General features: G+C 49.2%; 1 protein-coding gene across 2 annotated transcripts; it reads right to left on the reverse strand.

Annotated features, from left to right (window-relative positions):
• Positions 1–6,395: 6,395 nt before the first annotated feature.
• AK4 (adenylate kinase 4) lies at positions 6,396–21,471 on the reverse strand. Of its 2 annotated transcripts, XR_014590752.1 has the most exons (6): positions 21,293–21,471; positions 13,242–13,361; positions 12,014–12,186; positions 10,821–10,939; positions 9,482–9,714; positions 6,396–6,689 (listed from the first exon to the last, which is right to left on the reverse strand). XR_014590752.1 is itself a non-coding variant. In XM_083867967.1 (5 exons), exons 1-5 carry the CDS (start codon positions 21,435–21,437, stop codon positions 9,600–9,602), a joined length of 672 nt encoding a protein of 223 aa, XP_083724093.1. In that variant the 5' UTR covers positions 21,438–21,471; the 3' UTR covers positions 8,652–9,599. The 2 variants fall into 2 exon arrangements, 1 of the variants encoding a protein (XP_083724093.1); XM_083867967.1 differs by lacking the exon at positions 6,396–6,689 and having other exon boundaries at positions 8,652–9,714.
• Positions 21,472–21,790: the final 319 nt, after the last annotated feature.

A 21,790-nucleotide genomic window follows, 5' to 3' on the forward strand; every position in this document is an offset into this window, starting at 1 on the left:
CTGACCAAGGGAAATCAGGTTTTTTTCTGTGAAAAGAGAGGGAAATCACAGCTGGGGCTGCACCCACTGCCATCCCTGAACTTCAGGGTGGATGGGTGAGGGTTTCCTCCACTTCAGGGTGGATGGGGTGAGGGTTTCCTGAAGGGGAATGCTGTGCTCTCACTCCCTGGGATGGATTTTCCTGGGTGGATATTAAAGAAAAGCCCAGGGCAGGAAGATCCAGAAGGGTCTGGCAGAAACAACAAGACTCCATTCATGTGGTTCTACTTTCTGCCAGGATTCAGGTTTTTACCTAAAACTAACAAGGGAGATGATATTACTAAAACTTTGTTACTCTGGCAGATATAAAATATTTTTAAATTGTATTTTTGTCTCAGTTTATGGTGGTTTATGTGTCCTGCATCAAATAACTCCCTGGACCAAATAACTCCCCAGGCTGGCAGCTCTGTGGGGATTAAAAACCTTCCCAAAGCTGGAGGGGATGGGAGGGAGAGCCTGGGACACCCCACTCTCCACAGGGATCAGGGAAACCTCTGCTGGCCCCACAGCAAATTGCTCTTCCTGCAAAGTTTTCCGTGAAAACTCTCACTTGGAAAAGGAATTCAAATGGTTTTTAGGATAATTTTCTTTTTATTCTTTCAATCGTGGTCCGGGGAAGGGAATAAATTCAGATTTTTCTGCATTTCAGAGGATTTGGAGGAAATCCTGCCCCTGGCCTCAGTTTCCCTGCCTGATTCTGTCCTGCACCCTCAATTTCTCCATCTCTCCCTTTCCCAGCCTTAATTCAATAATTCCCATCCTCATTATTTCTGCTGAAGACAAGGAGTTATTCAAGAGAAAGAAATCCATATGTTGTTTGTGTCCATCAAACAGGGCCTCATCCACTTTTGGGATTGTAAAAGCTCATAAAATATTGTTTCTAGTTAAGCATAACAATATTTAAAATTGGAATAAAATATTAAACCTCTTGTAAAAAAAATTAACGTCATAGAAATATCAGTGGGAGCCATTAATTATTTAGAATTTCATGTAAATAATGAGCTCCTATTTATGGCATTTTAATTGGAGACGTTCCCACGGCTGCTTTATGCACCCCTGAAGAAGCATCAATAATCCAATTTTTATGGGAATTACAGCATCTCTGCCTCTGCCTGCTACATCCACAGAGCTCTGGAATTTCCAGGCCTTGTTCCCAAAATTGTGGGATCCCCTGGGCAGCTCCAGTGGCTTCCAGCATCTCCTGATCTCTGGAGCAGCCCTGGAGCTCTGGCAGGGCTGGGTTTATGGTTGGACTCCATGATCCCAGAGGGCTTTTCCCCCCTGGATGGTTTTGGGATTCTGGGAGGGGAGCTGCCACCCCTTTGAATCCAGATGTTCCTTTTGCCACATCCCTCTTGTCCTGACAATCCCAATCCCCTTCCCAAGAGGAATTCCAGCCCATTGAGCAGAGCTGGGGATGTGCTAAACCACAACCACACAGGGCTGAGCCCCAACATCCCAATCCCCATCCCAAAATCTCTGGGTACCAACCTCTCCATCCTACAAAATTTTGTGTTGACTATCCCAATGCCCTTCCCAAGGGGAATTCCAGCCCCTTGAGCAGAGGAATTCATGTATCCATGTGCTAAAACACAACCAGATGGGGCTGAGCCCCAATCCCCATCCCAAAACCTGTGTGGCACCTCTGGGTACCAACCTCTCCACCCTACACCCTTGTCCTGACAATCCCAATCCCCTTCCAAAGGGAAATTCCAAGCCCCTGAGCAGAGTTGCGTTGTTCTAAACCACAACCACACAGGGCTGAGCCCCAACATCCCAATCCCCATCCCAAAACCTCTGGGTACCAACCTCTCCATCCTACAAAATCTTGTGCTGACAATCCCAATCCCCTTCCCAAGAGGAATTACAGCCCTTGAGCAGAGCTGGCCATGTGCTAAAACACAACCACAGGGGGCTGAGCCCCAATCCCCATCCCAAAACCTGTGTGGCACCTCTGGGTACCAACCTCTCCACCCTACAGCCTTGTCCTGACAATCCTAATCCCCTTCCCAAAAGGAATTCCAGGCCCCTGAACAGAGTTGGGTTGTTCTAAACCACAACCACACAGGGCTGAGCCCCAACATCCCAAATCCTGTGTGGCACCTCTGGGTACCAACCTCTTCACCCCACAACCTTGTGCTGACAATCCCAATCCCCTTCCAAAGGGAAATTCCAGGCCCTGAGCAGAGCTGGCCATGTGCTAAACCACAACCCCAACAACCCAATCCCCATCCCAAAATCTGTATAACACCCCTGGGTACCAACATCTCCACCCTCCAACCCATCACCTCCCTTTCCCACGCACCCCCAGCCCCTTTCCCCGGTAAAACAGGAGGGAATTTGATCAAATCCTGCCCCAAATTCCCCGGGGAGGGGCTGGCGGGTGCAGCGGGAGCCCCGGGCTGTGGCTGCGGCGGGGATTACTCGGGTCAGCAATTTCTCCGTTTGGCTCAAGGACAAAGCCGGTGCCTCCTGAAGGGGCTGCAGCCTCTCCAAAATGCTGCATCCCTGTTCCTGGAGCGTTCCCGGGATGGAGAACCAGGCGGCTGGTTAAATTTAGAGCCACCGGTGCCGCCGGAATCGCTCCGGACGCTGCTTTGATGGCATTTATTTTAATTTATTTTATTTTTTTTCTCTCTTTTCAGGCTATGACTAAGAGAAATCCACGCTTAGAGTGGAATAGCAGAAGATGGAGGCCTTGATCTGGCTACAGAGGGAGAATAAAGTGGGGAGTTTGCAGATCTGAGAGGGGTTTTACCCAAAACATTCCTCCTCCTCCCCCTCCTCTTTCTCCCTCTCCTCCTGTCTCTGGCGGTATCCAAAACAACAGGCACGGCCACAGCAGCCAGACTGGGCTTATTTTGGGCTCTTTTCCATTCCTGGGGATGCCGAGGAGGGGCACAAACACCTACCTGGAGCCGTGGGGAGCCCCGTCCCCTCCCCGCCCGGATGTCTGCATTCACCTCTTTTATTTTTGGCCCGAAATCGGGTTTTTTTTTGGTTTTTTTGGTTTTTTTTTTGACGGGAATGCAGCCCCGTGTTTGCCTCGGCAGGGCAGAGAACGGGGGAGGGGGTTGAAGGTCAGGGAAAGGCTGGGATCAGCATTGGATGGCAGCTCTGACATCTCCGCCAATCCCCCTCTCCTGCAGCACACGAGCTACACTTGTTGTTATTATTATTATTATTATTATTATTATTATTTTAAGCCTGCAAAAAAATCCCCCCTTTCTTTTATTTTTTTCATTCCATACGCCAGGCAGCCCTAAAAGCACAGCCCTCGATTTTTTTTTTTTTTTTTTTTTTGGGGGGGGTGTAAGGAGAGATCTCGGGGTGCAAATCCCAAATAATTCCAACTCCTGGCTCCTGATGCCTGTGGAGGGTGACGTGCCCCAATCTCTCCCTCCTGGCATCACTTTTTAAGGTTTTTAACCCTCCTCCCTTCCCTGTTTGGGGCCAGCAGAATTTCCCTGATCCCTGTGCAGGGTGAGCTCTCCCTGCCATCCCCTCCTGGCTTTGCTTTCCAGTTTGGGAAGGTTTTTTTCCAGCTTTGGGAAGGTCTTTTTCCAGTTTGGGGAAGGTTTTTAACCCTCCTCACCTTCCCTTGTGGGGCCAGAGATTTTCCCTGATCCCTGTGGAGGGTTGGGTGCCCCAACCTCTCCTTCCTATCCCCTCCTGGCATCACTTTTTAAGGTTTTTAATCCTCCTCATCTTCCCTTGTGGGGCCAGCAGATTTTCCCTGATCCCTGTGGAGGGTGAGCTCTCCCTGCCATCCCCTCCTGGCGTTGCTTTCCAGCTTTGGGAAGGTTTTTAACCCTCCTCACCTTCTCTGTGTGGGGCCAGAGAGTTTCCCTGATGCCTTTGAAGGGTTGGGTGCCACAATCTCTCCCTTTTTAAGGTTTTTAATCCTCCTTCCTTCCCTTGTGGGCCCAGCAGAGGTTTCCCTGATCCCTGTGGAGGGTTGGGTGCCCCAATCTCTCCCTGCCATCCTCTCCCGGCATGGCTTTTTAAGGTTTTTAATCTTTCCCGGAGCAGTTTTGGGGTCCTCACAACCCTTTTCCCCTCACACAACCCTTTCCCCCCCTCACACAACCCTTTTCCCCCCTCGCACAACCCTTTTCCCCCTCACACAACCCTTTCCCCCTCTCACAACCCTTTTTCCTCCTCACACAACCCTTTTCCCCCTCACACAACCCTTTTTCCCTCTCTCACAACCCTTTTCCCCCTCACACAACCCTTTTTCCTCCTCACACAACCCTTTTCCCCCCTCACACAACCCTTTCCCCCCTCACACACAACCCTTTTCCCCCCTCACACAACCCTTTTCCCCCTCACACAACCCTTTCCCCCCTCTCACACAACCCTTTTCCCCCTCACACAACCCTTTTCCCCCTCACACAACCCTTTTCCCCCCTCACACAACCCCATTACATAACCACGCTGTAAACCCCCAGAACCCTCCCTTAGGCCCATTCCCCCCCTCAATTACTCAGCACAAAACCCCGCGTAAACAAACCCCCCCCCGAATTTCTCTGTTATTTTTCCCCAAGCTCGGTGTATAAATGTCTTTTTCCCTTACCTGGGGGCTCGGGGCGGTGCATGCCGAGGGTGAGCGGGGCAGGAGGGTGTCCCTGGCCGGGCTGGGGCCGCTCCGGGCCCGCGGAGGGAGGAGGCGCCGCCGCTCCCGGGTTATTTTGGGGATTTACAGGAGGATGGGGATGGAGCAGACATGGCACTGCCGCCCGAAAATGTGGCCTGGAGTTTTGGGGGATTGGGAGTTTGTGGAGTGAAGATCGGAGGTTTGGGATTTTTTTTTTTTTTTCATTTTTTTGATTTTTCCCCTTTTTAAAATTTTTTCCCCTTTTTATTTTTTCTTTTTTTTTTTTTCCCTTTTATTCTTTTTTCTTTTTTTCCCTTTTTAATTTTTTTCTTCTTTTTTTTTTCTTTTTTCTCTTTTTTAATTTTTTCTTTTTTGTCTTTTTATTCTTTTTTTTCCTTTTTAATTTTTTTCTTCTTTTTTTCCCCTTTTTTAATTTTTTCTCTTTTTTCCCTTTTTTCTTCTTTTTTCTTTTTTCTTTTCTTTTTTCTTTTTCTTTCTTTTTTCTCACCTTTTTCCCCTTTCTTTAATTTTTTTTCCTTTTCTTCTTTTTTTTTCTTTTTTTCCCTTTTTTAATTTTTTCTTTTCCTTTTTTCCCCTTTTTTCTTTTTTCCTTTTTTCCCTTTTTTCTTTTTCTTTCTTTTTTCTCCCCTTTTTTCCCCTTTCTTTAATTTTTTCCTTTTTTCTTTTTTTTTTCTTTTTTCCCTTTTTTCTTTTTTTCTTTTTCTTTCTTTCCCCCCGGCCCCGTTTCCCCCTTTCTTTAATTTTTTTCCTTTTTTAATTTTTTTCTTTTTTCCCCCTTTTTCCCCCTTTTTTCTTTTTCTTTCTTCCCCCCCCCCCCTTTTTTTTTTTTCCCCTTTCTTTAATTTTTTCCTTTATTTTCTTTTTTTGGGGTTTTTGTTTTGTTTTGTTTTTTGGGATTTTTGTGGGGGTTTTTTGTTGTTGGGTTTTTTGTTTTGTTTTGTTTTGGGGTTTTTTTGTTGGGGTTTTTTTTTTTCCTTGATTTTTATTTCCCTTGACTGGGTTTTTTTTTTTGTTGTGGGTTTCTTCTTTTTTGGTGTTTGTTGTTGTTGTTGTTGGAGATTTCTTTTTTTATTTTTAGTGGGTTTTTTTGTTGTTGTTGTTTTCTTTTAGTTTGGTGTTTTGTCTTGTCTGGGATATTTTCCCCCTTTTCCTTGATTTTTGATATTTTTTTTCTTTTCCTTGACTGGTTTGTTGTTGTGGGCTGGGTTTTTTGTTTGTTTGTTTGGGGTTATTTTGTGATTTTTGGTAATTTTTTTGTTTGGTTGGTTTTTTGTTTTGTCTGGGATGTTTTCCCCCTTTTCCTTGAATTTTTTTTTTTTTCTTTCTCTTGACTGGGTTTTCTGTAGGTTTGTTTTTATTGGGGAATAAATTTTCTTGGGGTTTCTTTAAATAGGCCCAGGGGTGTTTAAAGATGTCAAGATTGCATTAAATTTTTATAATTTTTTTTGAGAAATTGAGGTATATAAATCTATTTAGATATAAAGTAGAAATAGTAAGTTTAGTTTGAAATAAATAGAGGGTTTAAAAGTGTTTTAAAAATAAGTTTGTGTTAGAAAGTTAGTAAAAATAAGTTTGTGTTAGTTAGTAAGGAAAGATATTTAGTACTTAATTTATAGTTCAGTAATATTGGTTTTGACAAGGTTAGTTAAATTTTAGTTATAATAAAAATAATGTATTTTTGTCAGAAATTTTTAGATGAGTTATATGTGTAGGATTTTTGTAAGAATTTATGAGAACTAATGCATATTAATTTTCCTTCAGGACAAGTTTAGGAAAACCCAAACGCAAGTCTGGGATTCTGGGATAAGGACGGGAGGGCAGGAACAAATGCCTTCATCCAGACTGGCTTTTTCACCAATATTTTGGGTTATATCAGATAAAAGACCCCAAAATCCCAAACCCAAGACCCTTTTTGAGGTTTTCCACATTCAGTCAGGGATGTTCTGATCCCTCTCCTCCTCCTCAGCTCCCACAGAGAAACTCCAGGTCACCACTGCCCTGCTGCCTTGGCGAGGAACAACCCACAGAGACTCTGCCAGCACAGGGAGAGCAGGAGAGAGAGAAAAAAACCAAAAAATACCTTTATTTACATCTCGAGAGCAGGAACACAGCGAGTCACTGGGAACAAAACTCCGGGAAGAAGGAGGAGAAGGAGAAGGAGAAGGAGAAGGAGAAGGAGAAGGAGAAGGAGAAGAAGAAGAAGAAGAAGAAGAAAAAGAAGAAGAAGAAGAAAAAGAAGAAAAAGAAGAAAAAGAAGAAAAAGAAGAAGAAGAAGGAAAATAAAAAGAAGAAAAAGAAGAAGGAAAAGAAAAAGAAGAAAAAGAAGAAGAAGGAAAAGAAGAAGAAGAAAAAGAAGAAGAAGAAGGAAAAGAAAAAGAAGAAGGAAAAGAAAAAGAAGAAAAAGAAGGAGAAGAAGAAGAAGAAAAAAAAAAGAAGAAGAAAAAGAAAAAGCAAAAGAAAAAGAAAAGGAAAAAGAAAAATAAACAGAAAAAGAAAAAGAAAAAAAGAAAAAGAAAAAGAAAAAGAAAAAGAAAAAGAAAAAGAAAAAGAAAAAGAAAAAGAAAAAGAAAAAGAAAAAGAAAAAGAAAACTCTGGGAAGAGAAGAAAACTCAGCACAACATTCCAGGGGGGAGAGAGAGGAGCTCCTCCCTCCACACAGTATCTCAGGTCGGTACAAAATTTTGCTGTGGCTTTACAAAAGGTTCAGGATTCACAGTAAAATACCAAAAAAAAAAAGGAGGAGAGCACAACAGCGGTTACAGCAAGGGGCCCCCCATCCCTGCTGGAATTTGGTCTCAGGAAAATGCAAAGGGTCTGGTAGAAAAATCCACCCCCAGGGGTTGGGTGCATGCACAGATTTGGGATTTCTACACCCATTAAAGGGCTCAAAGCTTGGAAAAGGCATCTGCAGGCCTGTCCTGGGCTGGGCTGCATGGAATTCTCTCTTCAGGAGGAATTTTGCAGGAGGGAAGGACAGGACACAAGGAGAGGACGAGGCAAAGCAAAGGATCAGCCCCTCTGCCTGGCACTCAGCTGCTTTTATAGCTTAAAAATAAAATAAATCCATTAAAAATCTCCTCCCCTCCTGCCCCAAAAGCTGTTCCAAAGAAAGCAGCGCACAAGTTTTGGCTATTTCTGGATTTGTGTCTAAAACCAGCCCAGACTTTCATCCCAGGGTCATGGGAAAATCCCAAAATCTTTCTGAAATAGGATTTCAGTGCCGGCTGGAAGATTTGCAGCCTCCCAGCACTGGGGAATGGAAAGGCCTCCTGGGACAGCAGTGAGACCTGGCAATCCCTGTGTTCCCACCCCAAAAATTCCCACCTGGAGCAGGAATTTGGTCTCTCCCCCAGGCAGGGGTGAGCAGGGGGATGTGGGCAGTGATCCCACTCCTCTCCTGGGGAGAGAGAACCAGGATGAAGCAAATTTAATTTTAGAGGATCCTTGCTTGGCTGGGATAAATAAACCCAGGCAGGTGCTGAAGTTTCACATATGGGGAAAAAAAATTCCCTAAAAAATGTGGTCATTCCTTTTTCCCTGCTTCTCTCCAAGGAAAAATGAACCCAGGGACATCCAGCAGCAGAAAAAGCTGCTCTGATTCATCCAAGAGGTGCCAGGCAGTGCTAATTCCTGCTCTCCTGTGAGAAGCAGCATTCCCTGTGGATCCAGCACCTCCATGCACAATTCCCAAAAGGTGATGCTAAAATTCAGCACTTTTAGTTAGTTAGTTTGTTTGTTTTAAACCTTTACAAATAACACATTTTGTTGTTATAATTTTTTTTTCCTTAAATATATAGTTTATAAAATAAGGCAACTCAAGGAGACGAGAATTGTCCCCTTTGCTCGGGTGCTGCATCCTACAAAAAAAAAGGGTGACAGCACTTCCAGATGAGGAAAATCTGGCCCCAAACACAATCCAGGGATGCTGGAAATTATGGGAAAACCTCTGGACGTGGCCAGGGAGGGAGGAAAGAGCTCTGGGATTTCCTGGGGAGGGACTCACTTTGCTGGGGAAGGTGCAGGAGCAGCAGGAGGGACCCCCTGGCCAGGGGACCTGGGGGACAAAGGCAGCACAGAGGGTAGGATGAGCTGATTTCTCCCCAAAACCGAAGCACAAATGGAGATAAATCTTTGGGAGAAACTCTTAGGATATTTCTAGCTTGGAGTATTCAAAGCTATGAACCAGGAAAGCACAAAGGAGTGCAGCTCATGCCCAGCCCAGATCCTGCTCATCCTCACAGCATTCCATAAAAACCTGCACAGCAGCTTTTTCCTAACAGGGAAATTCAGGAATTTCCTAACAGGGAAAAACAGGAATTCAGCTCTCCCTGTGGATAAAGTACCAAGGAGGGTTTCACCTCCAATGTTTTGCCTCTTTTGTGTGTATTAATGCTGGAAATGTGATCCTCACATCTCTCAGCTTTGTAGAAAACACGTTTTCCACATTGCTCCCAAAATTCCCGCTGGGCTAAGCATCGCTTTCTAGAGTTTTTATTTCTCTGAGAAATACCTTTAATAGAAAATAATTTATAGGGAAAAAAAACCTAAAAAAACTCAGCCTAGAGAGGCCTCAGCAGTAAAAGGTCCTGTGGAGCAACAGGATGGCACATGTGGGCTCAGCCAGGGACTGGGGGCTGGAAAGGGATGGCAAGGACACCATGGCAAAGCTGTGTAAACCTGGAATGACCAAAGCCCTGGTCACATCACCAACCCGGGATGGACCACAGGCAGGAAAACTCCATAGCCCCAAAAGAGGGGGGGAAAAAAACCCTCCTAATTCCAGCAGATTTGACCTTCTAAACAAAGATCTGATGCTGGCTGTACCTGGTATCCACCAACAACACCCACTTCATCATCACCACCCAAACCCAGCACAGCCCTGGCACTGCACTGGGAACTAAATCCACCATGGAATGAAATCCTGGTCCTTGGCACGAGGTGTTTAGTGCTCCTCCTCTGGGTGGATGGGTGGGATCCTGCTGGACAGCAGGGTGTACACGTAGGGCCAGATCTTGTTGGTCTCTGTGCCAGAGAAGGAGTAAAGGATGCCCCTGCTCCTGGAAAAAAAAGTGGGAAAAGTCAGAGTCAGCCCATCCCAAGGCAGCTTGGACAGGGTTTGGAGCAGCCTGGGATAGAATGGGATGAGCTTTAAGATCCCTCCCAACCCAAAATGTTTTGGGGTTCTGTAATTCTTCCCCTGCGAGGGCGATTTTGGCAATTTTTGGCTTAAAAACACTCCTGGGCTTCTACTCCCTCTGAGGAGTGGATTTGCCACCCTGCAGCAATCCATCATCCCCAGGCTGGCCAGGGGACAACTGCCCCACAATTCTAAGGAACAACTGTCCCACATTTCCAGGGGACAACTGTCCCACCATTCCAGGGGAAAGTGACCCACAACAAGCCCTGGAACCCCCCTGTGCTCCCAGCAGACCCAGCTCCGGGGTCTCTCCCCTCTCCTGCCCTCTTGCCAACCCCCCTGTGCTTCCCCCAAACCCCTCAGGGCCCTGGATGGATTTTTCATGGCATGTCCCACCCCAGATCAAGGTCAAAATACCCCTTTGATGAGCTCAGCAGGATGAACAGGAGCTGGGAATTTCTTTGGATCACCCTTCTACCTCCAAAGAGGCCCCATCCAGGCTCAGGGCTTGGCCCCAAAAATCTGCCAGGGCTCTTTGGGGTGTGGGCTTGGGACAAGGCTGGTGAGGGGCTGGGAACACAAACCCTGTGAGGAACCACTGAGGGAGCTGGGAATGTTTATCCTGGAGAAAAGGAGACTCAGAGGTGACTTTATCACTCTCTACAACTCCCTGAAAGGTGACTGTGCTCAGGTGGGGTTGGTCCCTTTCCCCAGGCAGAAGGAGAGGACACAGCCTCAAGCTGCACCAAGAGAAATTTAAGTTGGATATTAGGAAAAAGGTTTTTATGGAAAGGGTGATAAAATACTGGAATGGTCGAGTCACCATCCCCGGGTGTGTTTAAACAAAGACTGGATGTGGCACTCAGTGCCAGGGTTCAGTTGAGGTGTTTGGGTTGGGTTGGACTCGATGATCTTGGAGGTCTCTCCCAACCTGGTCACTCTGTAATTTTTAATTTTAGGATCCCCTAAAATTAAAAAACATCCCTGTTGGCTGCTGTGACAGCCCTGCTGTGGTTCCTCACTCACTTGTAGAGCTCAATCACGGGCTTGGCAGCATCTTTGTACTTCCTGAGCCGCGCGGCCACGGCCTCGGGCCGGTCCTCCTGGCGCTGCACCAGCGGCTCTCCCGTCAGGTCATCCACGCCCTGAGGGGACACAAAGCCACACAGGGACACCCTGAGGGGACACAAAGCCACACAGGGATGTCACCCACCCCTCACCCACCCTGCAGCTGCCAAAAGCTTGGTCCTGTCCACATAAACCCCTCTTTGCTCATGAATATTTTGCACAACTCCTCCACGATGCTCAGCACTTCTACCCGGTGCTTCTTCAGGATTGCAGCTCCTGCACAGAAAAGGCTTCAAAAAAAAAGCTTTGGAGAAGTTTCCCTGTAGTGGTGTGGTTTTGGTTTTGTCAGTTTTGTGTATGTATTTGTTCCTTGTATTAAGTTCATTTTTATAAGTTGTAATGGTTTGTTCCCATGTCACCCGTGTTCTGCCCTTATTGGTTTTACCCCAACCCCAGTTTTGTGTCAGTCAGAAGTTTTCCAGCCCCTGGGCCTTGTCTGTCACTTTGGGGTCTCTCCCAAAAGTCTGTCTGCATAAACCCCTCTTTGCTCATGAATATTTTGCACAACTCCTCCACGATGCTCAGCACTTCTACCCGGTGCTTCTTCAGGATTGCAGCTCCTGCACAGAAAAGGCTTTAAAAAATAAGCTTTGGAGAAGTTTCCCTGTAGTGGTGTGGTTTTGGTTTTGTCAGTTTTATGTATGGATTTGTTACTTGTGTTAAGTTTGTTTTTATAAGTTGTAATGGTTTGTTCCGTGTTCCACCCTTATTGGTTTTACCCCAACCCCAGTTTTGTGTCAGTCAGAAGTTTTCCAGCCCCTGGGCCTTGTCTGGCACTTTGGGGTCTCTCCCAAAAGTCTGGAAAGTTCCAGTGAGGACCCCAAGTGATTGGACAAGACTTCAGCTGTCTCCCCACCCGAGTTATTGATTTGTTACACTGTGTGTCATTTACCTGCAGAGCCAGACCCCCTTGGCCCCAGTTAAACCCATCCCTGAGTTCCTCCCCCCAGTACAAGGTATTACACGCTCAGCGCTTCTACCCTGGTGCTTCTTCATGATTGCAGCTCCTGTGCAGAAAAGGCTTAAAAAAATAACCTTTGGAGAGGTTTCCCTTGTGTGGACAGCTCCCAGGGCAGCTCCAGGGCTCTCACCTGGACGTGGGGAGGGTTGAAGTCCATGTTGTAGACCCTGCCGCTGGCCAGGTGCACCCAGCGCGCGCTCAGACGATCCTTCAGCGTCTCGAAGGGGATGTTCAGGCTGATCACCAAGTCCAGCTCACAGATCCCATCCAGAGCCTTGGCCTGGCCCAGAGTCCGAGGGAAACCTCAGGAAGGAGCAGAAAAATCACAGTGAGAGGTTTGGGAGCAGAGAGGATGGAGCCAAACTCGGCCCCGCTGCGGCACAAGCGATGTGAGAGAGGCAGATTCCACCATATGGTGGGGAAAAAATAGCTCCTGCAGCAGCAGCAGCTCCCAAAATGTGACACCCAGGGCTCGGGTTTGTGGCTGCTGTGCCTGCAGCAGGGGACTGGGGACAGGCAGGGGGGCACAGGGAATGGCAGAACAGGGAGAAATGCTGCAAAACATGAAGGGAACAGAGTGCTGTGCACAGAGTGGGGATAAAGTGCTGGTTTGTGTGGAGGGCATCAAGGAGACTGCAGGAAAACAGTCCTGTCCTCCTTGGGAGGGCCAGCTGGAGCAGGGAATTCCAGAATCACAGATGGTTTGGATAGAAAGGGGCTTTAGAGACCTGAAGGGAGCCCACAGGAAAGATGGAGAGAGATCTTTTACATGGGGTGGAGGGACAGGACACTGGGAATGGCTTTAAGCTGAAAGAGGGTAGATTTAGATGGGATTGTGGGTGTGGGGTTTGGATAGAAGTGTGTGATAGCACAGGGTGGAAAACTTAGAGTTTAAGGTTTTGGACTATAATAATATATATAAGGCAAGATGGAGGTTTTAGGGCAGAGGCTGGGCCCTTCTTTTTCACTTTCTCCATGGGTCTGGGTGGTGTTTTGTAATTGGATATAAAAATCCACATTATGGGCCACAGGTGGTTGGTTATTGGGGTTAAAGTAAAAATAATTGAGGTGTCATTTCATAATTGGACAGTTTATCCTTAAAAGGCCTTGGAGAGAGAGAGAGAGGGCTCCATTTTTACTCTGTGGAACTCACAGCTTGTGAGACTGTACCACAGATAAGAATTAATAAACATCTGAGTCTGAACACAAACACCATCTCAAGCATTTAACCCTGAGAAAAATAAGATAAAACACAACAAGGCACCTCCTGGCTTTTCCTTCACCTAGAACTGCCAAAAAATTCGGAACAAAGGAATATTTCCAAAGGAGGGCTGGAATTTTCCCCTCTCTGGACTCACCATCCAGCAGCCAGTGCTGCTCCCGTCGCTTCTCCAGCTCCGTCATCATCACCCTTGTGATGACATGGTCAGGAACCAGGAGCCCTCTCTCCAGGTACTGCTGTGCCAGGGCTCCAGCTTCTGCTCCAGACAGGAAAAGAAAAACCAAAAGCAAGAGATGAAAAAAAGAAAAAACAAACAACCGCAAAAATCGTGACAATTCCAATAGTCGTGATTTTTTTTTTTTTCATATCACTCCCCCTCAAATTCTGCCTGGCCTCCTCTGTCTGGGGGATTTTTTGGCAGAGTGGCTCTGCTCGTGATGGAAAGGCCACACAGCTCTTTTGGGGCTGGGGGAATGGGAATTCCTGAGATACCTGAGAGTGGGGAATGCCTTGGGAAGGCTGAGCTGGAACAGGGACTGGACAGAGCTGGAGAATAAAGTAGAGATTTATTGAAAGGCATTTAAAGTACATCTTGGGCAGGACAAGAGCCTGGCCAGGGGTACACCCAAGGTGGACCCAAAATGGACACAAAATGGACAAAAAATGGACACAAAATGGACACAAAATGGTCACAAAATGGACAAATTGGTCACCAGGTCTCAAACTTTTATAAGTTTTGGTCCATTTGTATATTGGGGTTTAATTGTCCAATCCCAGCTCCAGGCTGGGAGGTCCCATCCTTCTTGTCCCTCCCTCCAGCCCCCCTTGTTTGTGCTTTTGGGGCTGAGAGTTGTCCTTGGTGTGCAGCAGGAAAAGGGTTTGTTTTGTGTCCCTGCTGTGTGCAGAGCTGAGTGACACTGACTGTGAGCTCAGAGCTGCACCCCTGGCCACCACAGAACCTGAAATATAGGAAAAATAAAACTGAAGGGATCACAGGAACCTGTTGGGCCTGAGCTGATGGAGAGAGAAGCCCTGGATGCTCCTTTGGTTCAGGGGTGGCTCTGATGTGGCCACAGGTGACGCTGGCACAGGTCAGGACTGTCCCAAACACCTGAGCCTCCTTCCCATCCCCAGCACTGACAGATTTCACAGTCTCCACTTAAAATAAGTTCAGATAAGAAAATTATTCCCAAGATCATGTCCTTGAAAACATAATTGTGGTAATTGCAATAAGTGCACATTCCTGGGCTCCTGCCTGGCTCTCCCACATCCCTCAGCTTCAGCTGCTTCTGGAACTGGAGAGAGACTGGGGACAAGGGATGGAGGGACAGGACACAGGGAATGGATCCCACTGCCACAGGGCAGGGATAGGTGGGATATTGGGATGAAATTCCTGGCTGGGACAGTGGGGAGGGGCTGGGATGGAATTCCCAGAGCAGCTGTGGCTGCCCCTGGATCCCTGGAGGTGTCCCAGGCCAGGCTGGAGCAGCCTGGGACAGTGGGAGGTGTCCCTGCCATGGCAGGGGTGGCACTGGATGGGCTTTGAGGTCCTTTATAACCCAAACCATTCCAGGATTGATGTTTGCTGTGATTTTCTTTCAGCCCCTCAGAAACACAAAGGAAACATTTGGAAAATGCAAATATTCTTCGTCCCTGTGTGTGACAAGTCCTGCTCCTGCCCCAGGAGAGCTCCAGCCCCTTTTCCTCTCGGACCAGGACCCCTCTTGTGCTGTCTTCCCTCAGCAGCTGAAATTGCATTTGTCACCAGAAATGAGCAACTCCCTGATCTATTTTTTGCGCCCTTTCTGGTGAGGACAGCACATTTCAGCCCTCTCTGAGTGTGAGTCCTCTCTAAAAATAACCCCAAAAATCCTGTGCTGAGAGGCAGCTCCATCTCCCCAGGCAGAGATGTCAAAGTGGGGCAGCACCTGCACCTGCCTGGGGATGAATTCCTCAGCTGCAGGAGGGGGGTTTTGCAAGATAAATAATTTTTGGAGAGAATTTATCTGATCTAAGGGGAGAACCAGCCTGAACACATCCCCCTGGGAGTGTGGGGACGGGACCTGCCTGGGGAGCTGGAACAGAGACTGGACAGAGCTTAAAATAAAGTAGATATTTATTAAAAGGCCTTTAGGATACACCTTGGGCAGGACAAGAGCCTGGCCAGGGCTACACCCAAGGTGGACCCAAAATGGGCACAAAATGGACACAAAATGGACAAAAAATGAACCCAAAATGGTCATAAAATAGACAACAAATGGACCCCAAATGGCCCCAAAATGGACAAAAAATAGACCCCAAATAGCCACAAAATGGACAAATGGTCTCAAATTTTTCTAAGTTTTGTTCTGTTTGTGTATTGGGGTTTAATTGTTCAATTCCAGCTTGAGATTATGAAGTGCCATCCTTGTTTTGTCTCTCCAGCCACCCTTGTTTGTGCTTTTGGGCTGAGAGTTGTCCTTGGTGTGCAGCAGGAAAAGGGTTTGTTTTGTGTCCCTGCTGTGTGCAGAGCTGAGTGACACTGACTGTGAGCTCAGAACTCACCCCTGGCCACCACAGACACATGAAATACATCAAAGATAAAACTTCAGGCATTAAATCCAGAATCTAAAGAATCTGCTTGGGAAACACACAGATTTTTATTTTTTTTTCCCTGCTGTGTCCAGCCTCTTCCCCCTTGGAGCAGGGCCAGGAGTGCTGGATTTTGGAATCCTGCACCCAAACCTGCCTGGGAGAGGGACAGCTCTGACTCACTGGGCTGAGTCACCTGGATCCATCACTGCCTCCCATCCAGGCAGGAATTCCAGCTGGGAATTCCAGCTGGAGCCGCCAGAAAACACCTTTTGGTCAATGACAGGCTCTTTGTCACTGCCCAGACGTGGCAGCATTCCCGGCTGGGAAAGAGAAGGATGTGATGGAAAAAACACCCTGTGGATTGTGCAAACAGCACACAGCCCTGAGGGCACCGATTTTATAAAAACAAGGAGGGTTTTTTGTAATTTTTTTTTTCTATTTATTGACGTGGTTTGCACGGTGCCAGAGGCTGACAGGGAATGAGCTCATTGGGAGGGATGGGGAGAGCTGGGAGAAGGTGGGGAAGGTGGGATTGTCACCTGGGGAGGGATGGAGGGACATCCAGGGGACCAGGAGCTGCTGGGGAAGGTGGGATTGTCACCTGGGGATGGAGGGATGGAGGGACATCCAGGAGCTGCTGGGCAAGGTGGGATTGTCACCTGGGGAGGGATGGACATCCAGGGGACCAGGAGCTGCTGGGCAAGGTGGGATTGTCACCCAGGGAGGAAGGGAGGGACATCCAGGGGACCAGGAGCTGCCACACAGGGTCTGGATGTCACCTGGGGAGGGATGGAGGAACATCCAGGGGACCAGGAGCTGCTGGGGAAGGTGGGATTGTCACCTGGGGATGGAGGGATGGAGGGACATCCAGGGGACCAGGAGCAGCTGGGCAAGGTGGGATTGTCACCTGGGGAAGGATGGACATCCCAAGAGCTGCCACATCAGGTCTGGCTGTCACCCCAAGGAGGGATGGACATTCAAGAGACCAGGAGTTGCTACACAAAGTCTGTCACCCTAAGGATAGATGGACACCCCAGGAGCTGGGGGAGGCCACACAAAGTCCAGCTGTCACCTGAGGACAGATGGCCACCCCAATGAGCAGCTGTGGCTCAGCAGGGCTGCTGGAGCCAGGCCTGGAGCTGCAAAGGCAGAAATCCCCCGAGCCACAGCTGGGGCTGGGAACAGAGTCTGGAACACAGCAGAGCCCCACGGCCCTGCTGCCCTCAGGGTGCAGCTTTCCCACGTCCCCAGGACAGATGGACAGCTCTCCATGGCTCTGTCATGGACAATTCCTGCTGCTCCTCTCTGTGTGAAGCTCCTGCAACTTCTCCCTCCTCCAAAGCACGGCCACATCTCCTCTCCCCAAGGAGGAACAGATTTGCAGGAAGGACCTGCAGAGCTCTCCAGACCCCCAGGATGTGCTGGAGAGCATCACCCCAACCTCCCAGCCCTTGGAGTTCCTTCCAGGCACTTTAAACTCCAAATTTAAAATTTGCTATCCCCTTCCCTGCCCAGCCTGCCCCTATGAAACCCCCCTGGTGCAGCCCTCCCTGGCCTCATTCTAAATGGGAGCAGGATTTGGGGAGATCCTGATCCCCCCATGAGGAGCTGGGGCTCACCCTATAGCACCAAACCCTGTGCTGTGGGGTCACAGAGGGGGTGCAGGCTTTACTCTGCAGTTCCTCCAGGTAGCAAAGGGCTTTTTACTGTTCTGAGCCTTTCAAAGTCCTGCTTTCATCCCATTAATCTGGTGACCGTGGGTTTAATCTGCCCTGGAACTCACGGGACTCTCAGCTCCCTGTGCTTCCCCCAGGAGACCTTGATCTGTCCCTCCTTATCACAGCAGCACAGTTCCAGCTCTGAGGGATGTGTTCCAGCCCCAAGGAAAGTGTTCCAGCCCCAAGGAAAGTGTTCCAGCCCCAAGGGATGTGTTCCAGCCCCAAGGGAAGTGTTCCAGCCCCAAGGGATGTGTTCCAGCCCCAAGGGATGTGTTCCAGCCCCAAGGGAAGTGTTTCAGCCCCAAGGGAAGTGTTCCAGCCCCAAGGGAAGTGTTCCAGCCCCAAGGGATGTGTTCCAGCCCCAAGGGATGTGTTCCAGCCCCAAGGGAAGTGTTCCAGCCCCAAGGGAAGTGTTCCAGCCCCAAGGGAAGTGTTTCAGCCCCAAGGGAAGTGTTCCAGCCCCAAGGGAAGTGTTCCAGCCCCAAGGGAAGTGTTTCAGCCCCAAGGGAAGTGTCCCATCCCCAAGGGAAGTGTTCCAGCCCCAAGGAAAGTTCCCATCCCCAAAGGCCAGGCTGGAGGAGAAGCTGTTCCCAAACCCAGCTCTGGGCAACCTCGAGATCCTGCAGCACAACCCCAGACTTTCTCCCTATCCAAAACCTTTTCCAGGAGGTGTTTTTCCCCCTATTATTTAGGCAATCTGGAGCTAACAGAGAGAAGAAGCCCTGGGGGTGAATGAGGAACCAAAGCACCACCACATTTAAGCCACAACAGGTGTCACCCCAAGTTTTGGGACTTTTTCCTGACACAGATGCTGCTCCCACCCTGCCCTCAGCATCAGGAGGTGATTTCAGGCAGCAGGAGCCTGATGTGGCCCCAAATCCAGGGGGCAACAGCCAGGACTGGGAGAGATCCCTGCAGTGAAAACATTGTTCCCACACACTGGGATAGAGCAGGGAAAAGCAGAGAACTGCCAGGCTGCATCCCTGGGCTCAGCTTTGGCCACCAACCAGGCCAGTGTGGCCAGCAAAGACCACAATCAATGGGAGAGGTGTGGAAAAGGCTGTGGGGCTGCACAGCCCACATCCCCCAGGGAATTTTGTTTTGTGCAGACTTTAGTGGCTGCTCACAAAGGAAATCTGTCACCAGGAGGGGACAGGAGCCACTTCTGGCTCCAGCAGAGCACCTGAAAGGGAGCAGTGGGACAGACACAAAACCCTCAGCCAAAGGCAAGGGCAAGAAATTGAGTTATTTTGAGCAAATGAACTGCAGAGTCCTGCTGTGACCTGGGATGCCGCCAACAGCAGAGATAACCACCTGGGTTCTGGGGCAAGTGCTGCCCAAGGAAATGGCTCACCACCCTCCAGCAGCCCTGCCTGCCACCAAAACACACCCTGTGAGCTTCCCAAGGTGCCACAAAGGCCTTTTCCTACAGCACAGCAGCCACTTGCTGACAGAATTAATTAAGAGACACATCAGCAGGGCCGGATGGGCTTGGTGGTTGCTGGAGCACAACTCAAAACCCTAAAACCCTTCAGCACCAGCAGTGCATTCAGCTGCTTCACCTGCCTCTAAAGTGAGTCTTTGTTCCCTCACTGCCACTGCCAGCTCCAGCTTCCAGCAGAGGCCTGGAATCCTCTCCACACTGGGAATTCAGCCTTCCTCCAGCAGCAGGAGCACCCTGAGCCCCAAACCTCAGTGTGGCCACTTCATGCCTGGCAGTGGCCAGCAGGAAAATCCCTGGAGCATTGACACATCAGGCCAAGATCCCTGTGAAAACACAGGATTTGGAGCTGCCTTTGGGAGGATGAGGCTGTAATGAATCTGTTGGTTGTGCAGAGCCCCAGCTCCCCTAAAGCACAAAGCCGGTGACGCAGCTGATGAACTTGGGAAGAGGAGCTGCTTCCACCTCGTTTCCCCCAGCACAGTCATGCAACAGCTCGCCCAAAGCAAATAACAACAATAAAAAAACCACCAAAAAAAAAAAAAAAAAAAAAAAAAAAAAAAAAAAAAATCCAAATAACTGGAGCTCACTGAGAGCTGTTACAGAGGCTGAGTCAAAGGTGGGACCCAAAATGTCAAGCCAGATGAAGCAAACCATGGATGGTTTCCTGCTGAGTAATTTTCCCTCAGTTTCTCCCTGTTGTTTCCGTCTGAGTGTAGCCAAAACACCTTCAGCTAACACTCCTTGCTTCTCCAGTGTCCCCAGAGGAGTTTTATGGCAAGAGCATGAGCTGAAACGTCAAGTTTGGGACAGTTGGTGGTTCAGAGCTGGGCTGGGGCAGCCTCACTGTGTTCCCCCTCTCCTCACTTTTCAGCCCATATTTTTGTCCTCCAGCCAAAACCCTCACCGGGATTTTTCCAAATTTTGAGCCTCCCTCTAAAGGAAACATTATTGTCCTTTTTATTTACAAAAGGAAATCTGGATATTTTTACAGGAGTGACCAGTGTGGAGCTGTGTGCAACGCCCTTGTCAGACCATGCACCTCTCCAAAACTTCACCCTCCCTAATTTTCCTCCCTGGTTTTTTCTGCCATCCTAGAATAGAAATAATAGAAATTTTTACAGGAGTGACCAGCACAGAGCAACGCCCTTGTCAGACCATGCACCTCTCCAAAACTTCACCCTCCCTAATTTTCCTCCCTGGTTTTTTCTGCCATCCTAGAATAGAAATAATAGAAATTTTTACAGGAGTGACCAGCACAGAGCAATGCCCTTGTCAGACCATGCACCTCTCCAAAACTTCACCCTCCCTAATTTTCCTCCCTGGTTTTTTTGGTGTTTGTTTTTTTTTTTTTTTTTTTTTGCCATCCTAGAATAGAAATAATAGAATTTTTTACAGGAGTGACCAGCACGGAGCTGTGTGCAACACCCTTGTCGGACCATGCACCTCTCCAAAACTTCGCCCTCCCTAATTTTCCTCCCGTTTTTTTTATTTTATTTTTTTGCCATCCTAGAATAGAAATAATTTGTAAATCCTCTCAGCTTGTTTTATATCGACGCTGTTCCACCGGTGAGTCAGCTTTCCCCCCCCTTTCAGGGCTTGGCCATTCACATATTTGCAGAAGAGAGAATTAATTGTTGGGGAAAAGAAATTGCCCAAGGCTGCAGAGCTGGGGCTCAGCACAGCTGCTCCTGGACTAGGAGCCTGGACACAGGCACAGCACATTCCCAGCTCCCAGGGGTTTGGATTGGGGGTATCAGATATGAGATAGACAGCACTGCCCTGCCCTGTCCTGCCTGGGGGGTAAAAACTGTGTGTGCAAGGGGTGTCTGTGCAAGGTGGGCTCTGACACCCATCTCCTGCATCTCCTCCCTGCCCTGGTGTCTGTGCAAGGTGGGCACTGACACCCATCTCCTGCATCTCCTCCCTGCTCTGGTGTCTGTGCAAGGTGGGCACTGACACCCATCTCCTGCATGTCCTCCCTGCTCTGGGACCCGGCCAGAGCAGCACTGACATTCCCAGCAGGTTTTCCCTCGGGATAAAGGCTCCTTTCCCAATCCATCCCCCTTGGAAGGATCTCAGCCATCCCCGGGCACCACCTGGGTACAGGAATTATTGATAACAGCAAACAGCCGGTGAGCCCAGGAGGGGTTTTCACCCCGCCCTCTCTGTGATCACCCAGCACAGGGATGATAAAACTCCCTGTTTGCATCCACAGCAACCCCTACGCCTTCACATCCCACTTTTTATCCCCCGAGCGAGCTCCGGCTGGAGGGAGCAGGCGATGAATGAGCCCTGCCAAACCCAGGGAAGGAAGGAAGGAAGAAAAAACAACAACCTGTGGTGCACCCGCTTGGAGACGGATCCCCAACCATTCCCCATCTCCATCCGCATCCCTTTCCCTGTGCTCATCCCCAGAGCCCCCCCAGTCCCCGGTCCCTCTGGGGCACTCACCGCCGCCTCCCCCGATGTTTTCCCGCAGGAACTGCCCGCTGGAGAGGTGCTGGAGCCCGAAACTCCTGGCGATCCTGTCGCACACGGTGCCTTTCCCCGAGCCGGGGGGCCCGAGCACCACGGCCCGCAGCAGTTTGGAGGCCATGGGAGGCTGCGGGGCAGGACACGCGTCAGGCCGGCCCCGGCTCCCCCCGCACTGCCCGGACACATCAGCGGGGCGGGGGGACCCTGCGGCCGCTCCCCGCGCCCCGCCCGCCCCTCCGGCCAGAGGCACCCTGGGATTTGTAGTTCTGGAGGTGCCTGTGCATCCCCTGGACCCCGACGGGCCTGGACATCCCGGCTTGGTGCATCCCCCTCCGGTGCATCCCACTCTGGTGCATCCCCCTCTGGTGCATCCCCCTCTGGTGTATCCCCCTCTGGTGCATCCCCCTCTGGTACATCCCCCTCCAGTGTATCCCAGCTCGGTGTATCTCAGTATCCCAGCTCGGTGTATCCCAG

This window comes from Zosterops lateralis, assembly GCF_965231275.1.
Source record: "Zosterops lateralis genome assembly, chromosome: 9".
In the NCBI taxonomy this organism is placed as follows: domain Eukaryota; kingdom Metazoa; phylum Chordata; class Aves; order Passeriformes; family Zosteropidae; genus Zosterops; species Zosterops lateralis.

What these genes read in the sequence shown, in the direction of transcription:
- AK4 (XM_083867967.1), bottom strand. Translation starts at nt 21,437, where the DNA reads ATGGCCTCCAAACTGCTGCGGGCCGTGGTGCTCGGGCCCCCCGGCTCG. An exon ending in GCAGCACTGGCTGCTGGATG is followed by an intron (nt 12,187 to 13,241) that starts GTGAGTCCAGAG and finishes CTCCTTCCTGAG; the next exon opens with GTTTCCCTCGGACTCTGGGC. An exon ending in TCAACCCTCCCCACGTCCAG is followed by an intron (nt 10,940 to 12,013) that starts GTGAGAGCCCTG and finishes GTGTCCCCTCAG; the next exon opens with GGCGTGGATGACCTGACGGG.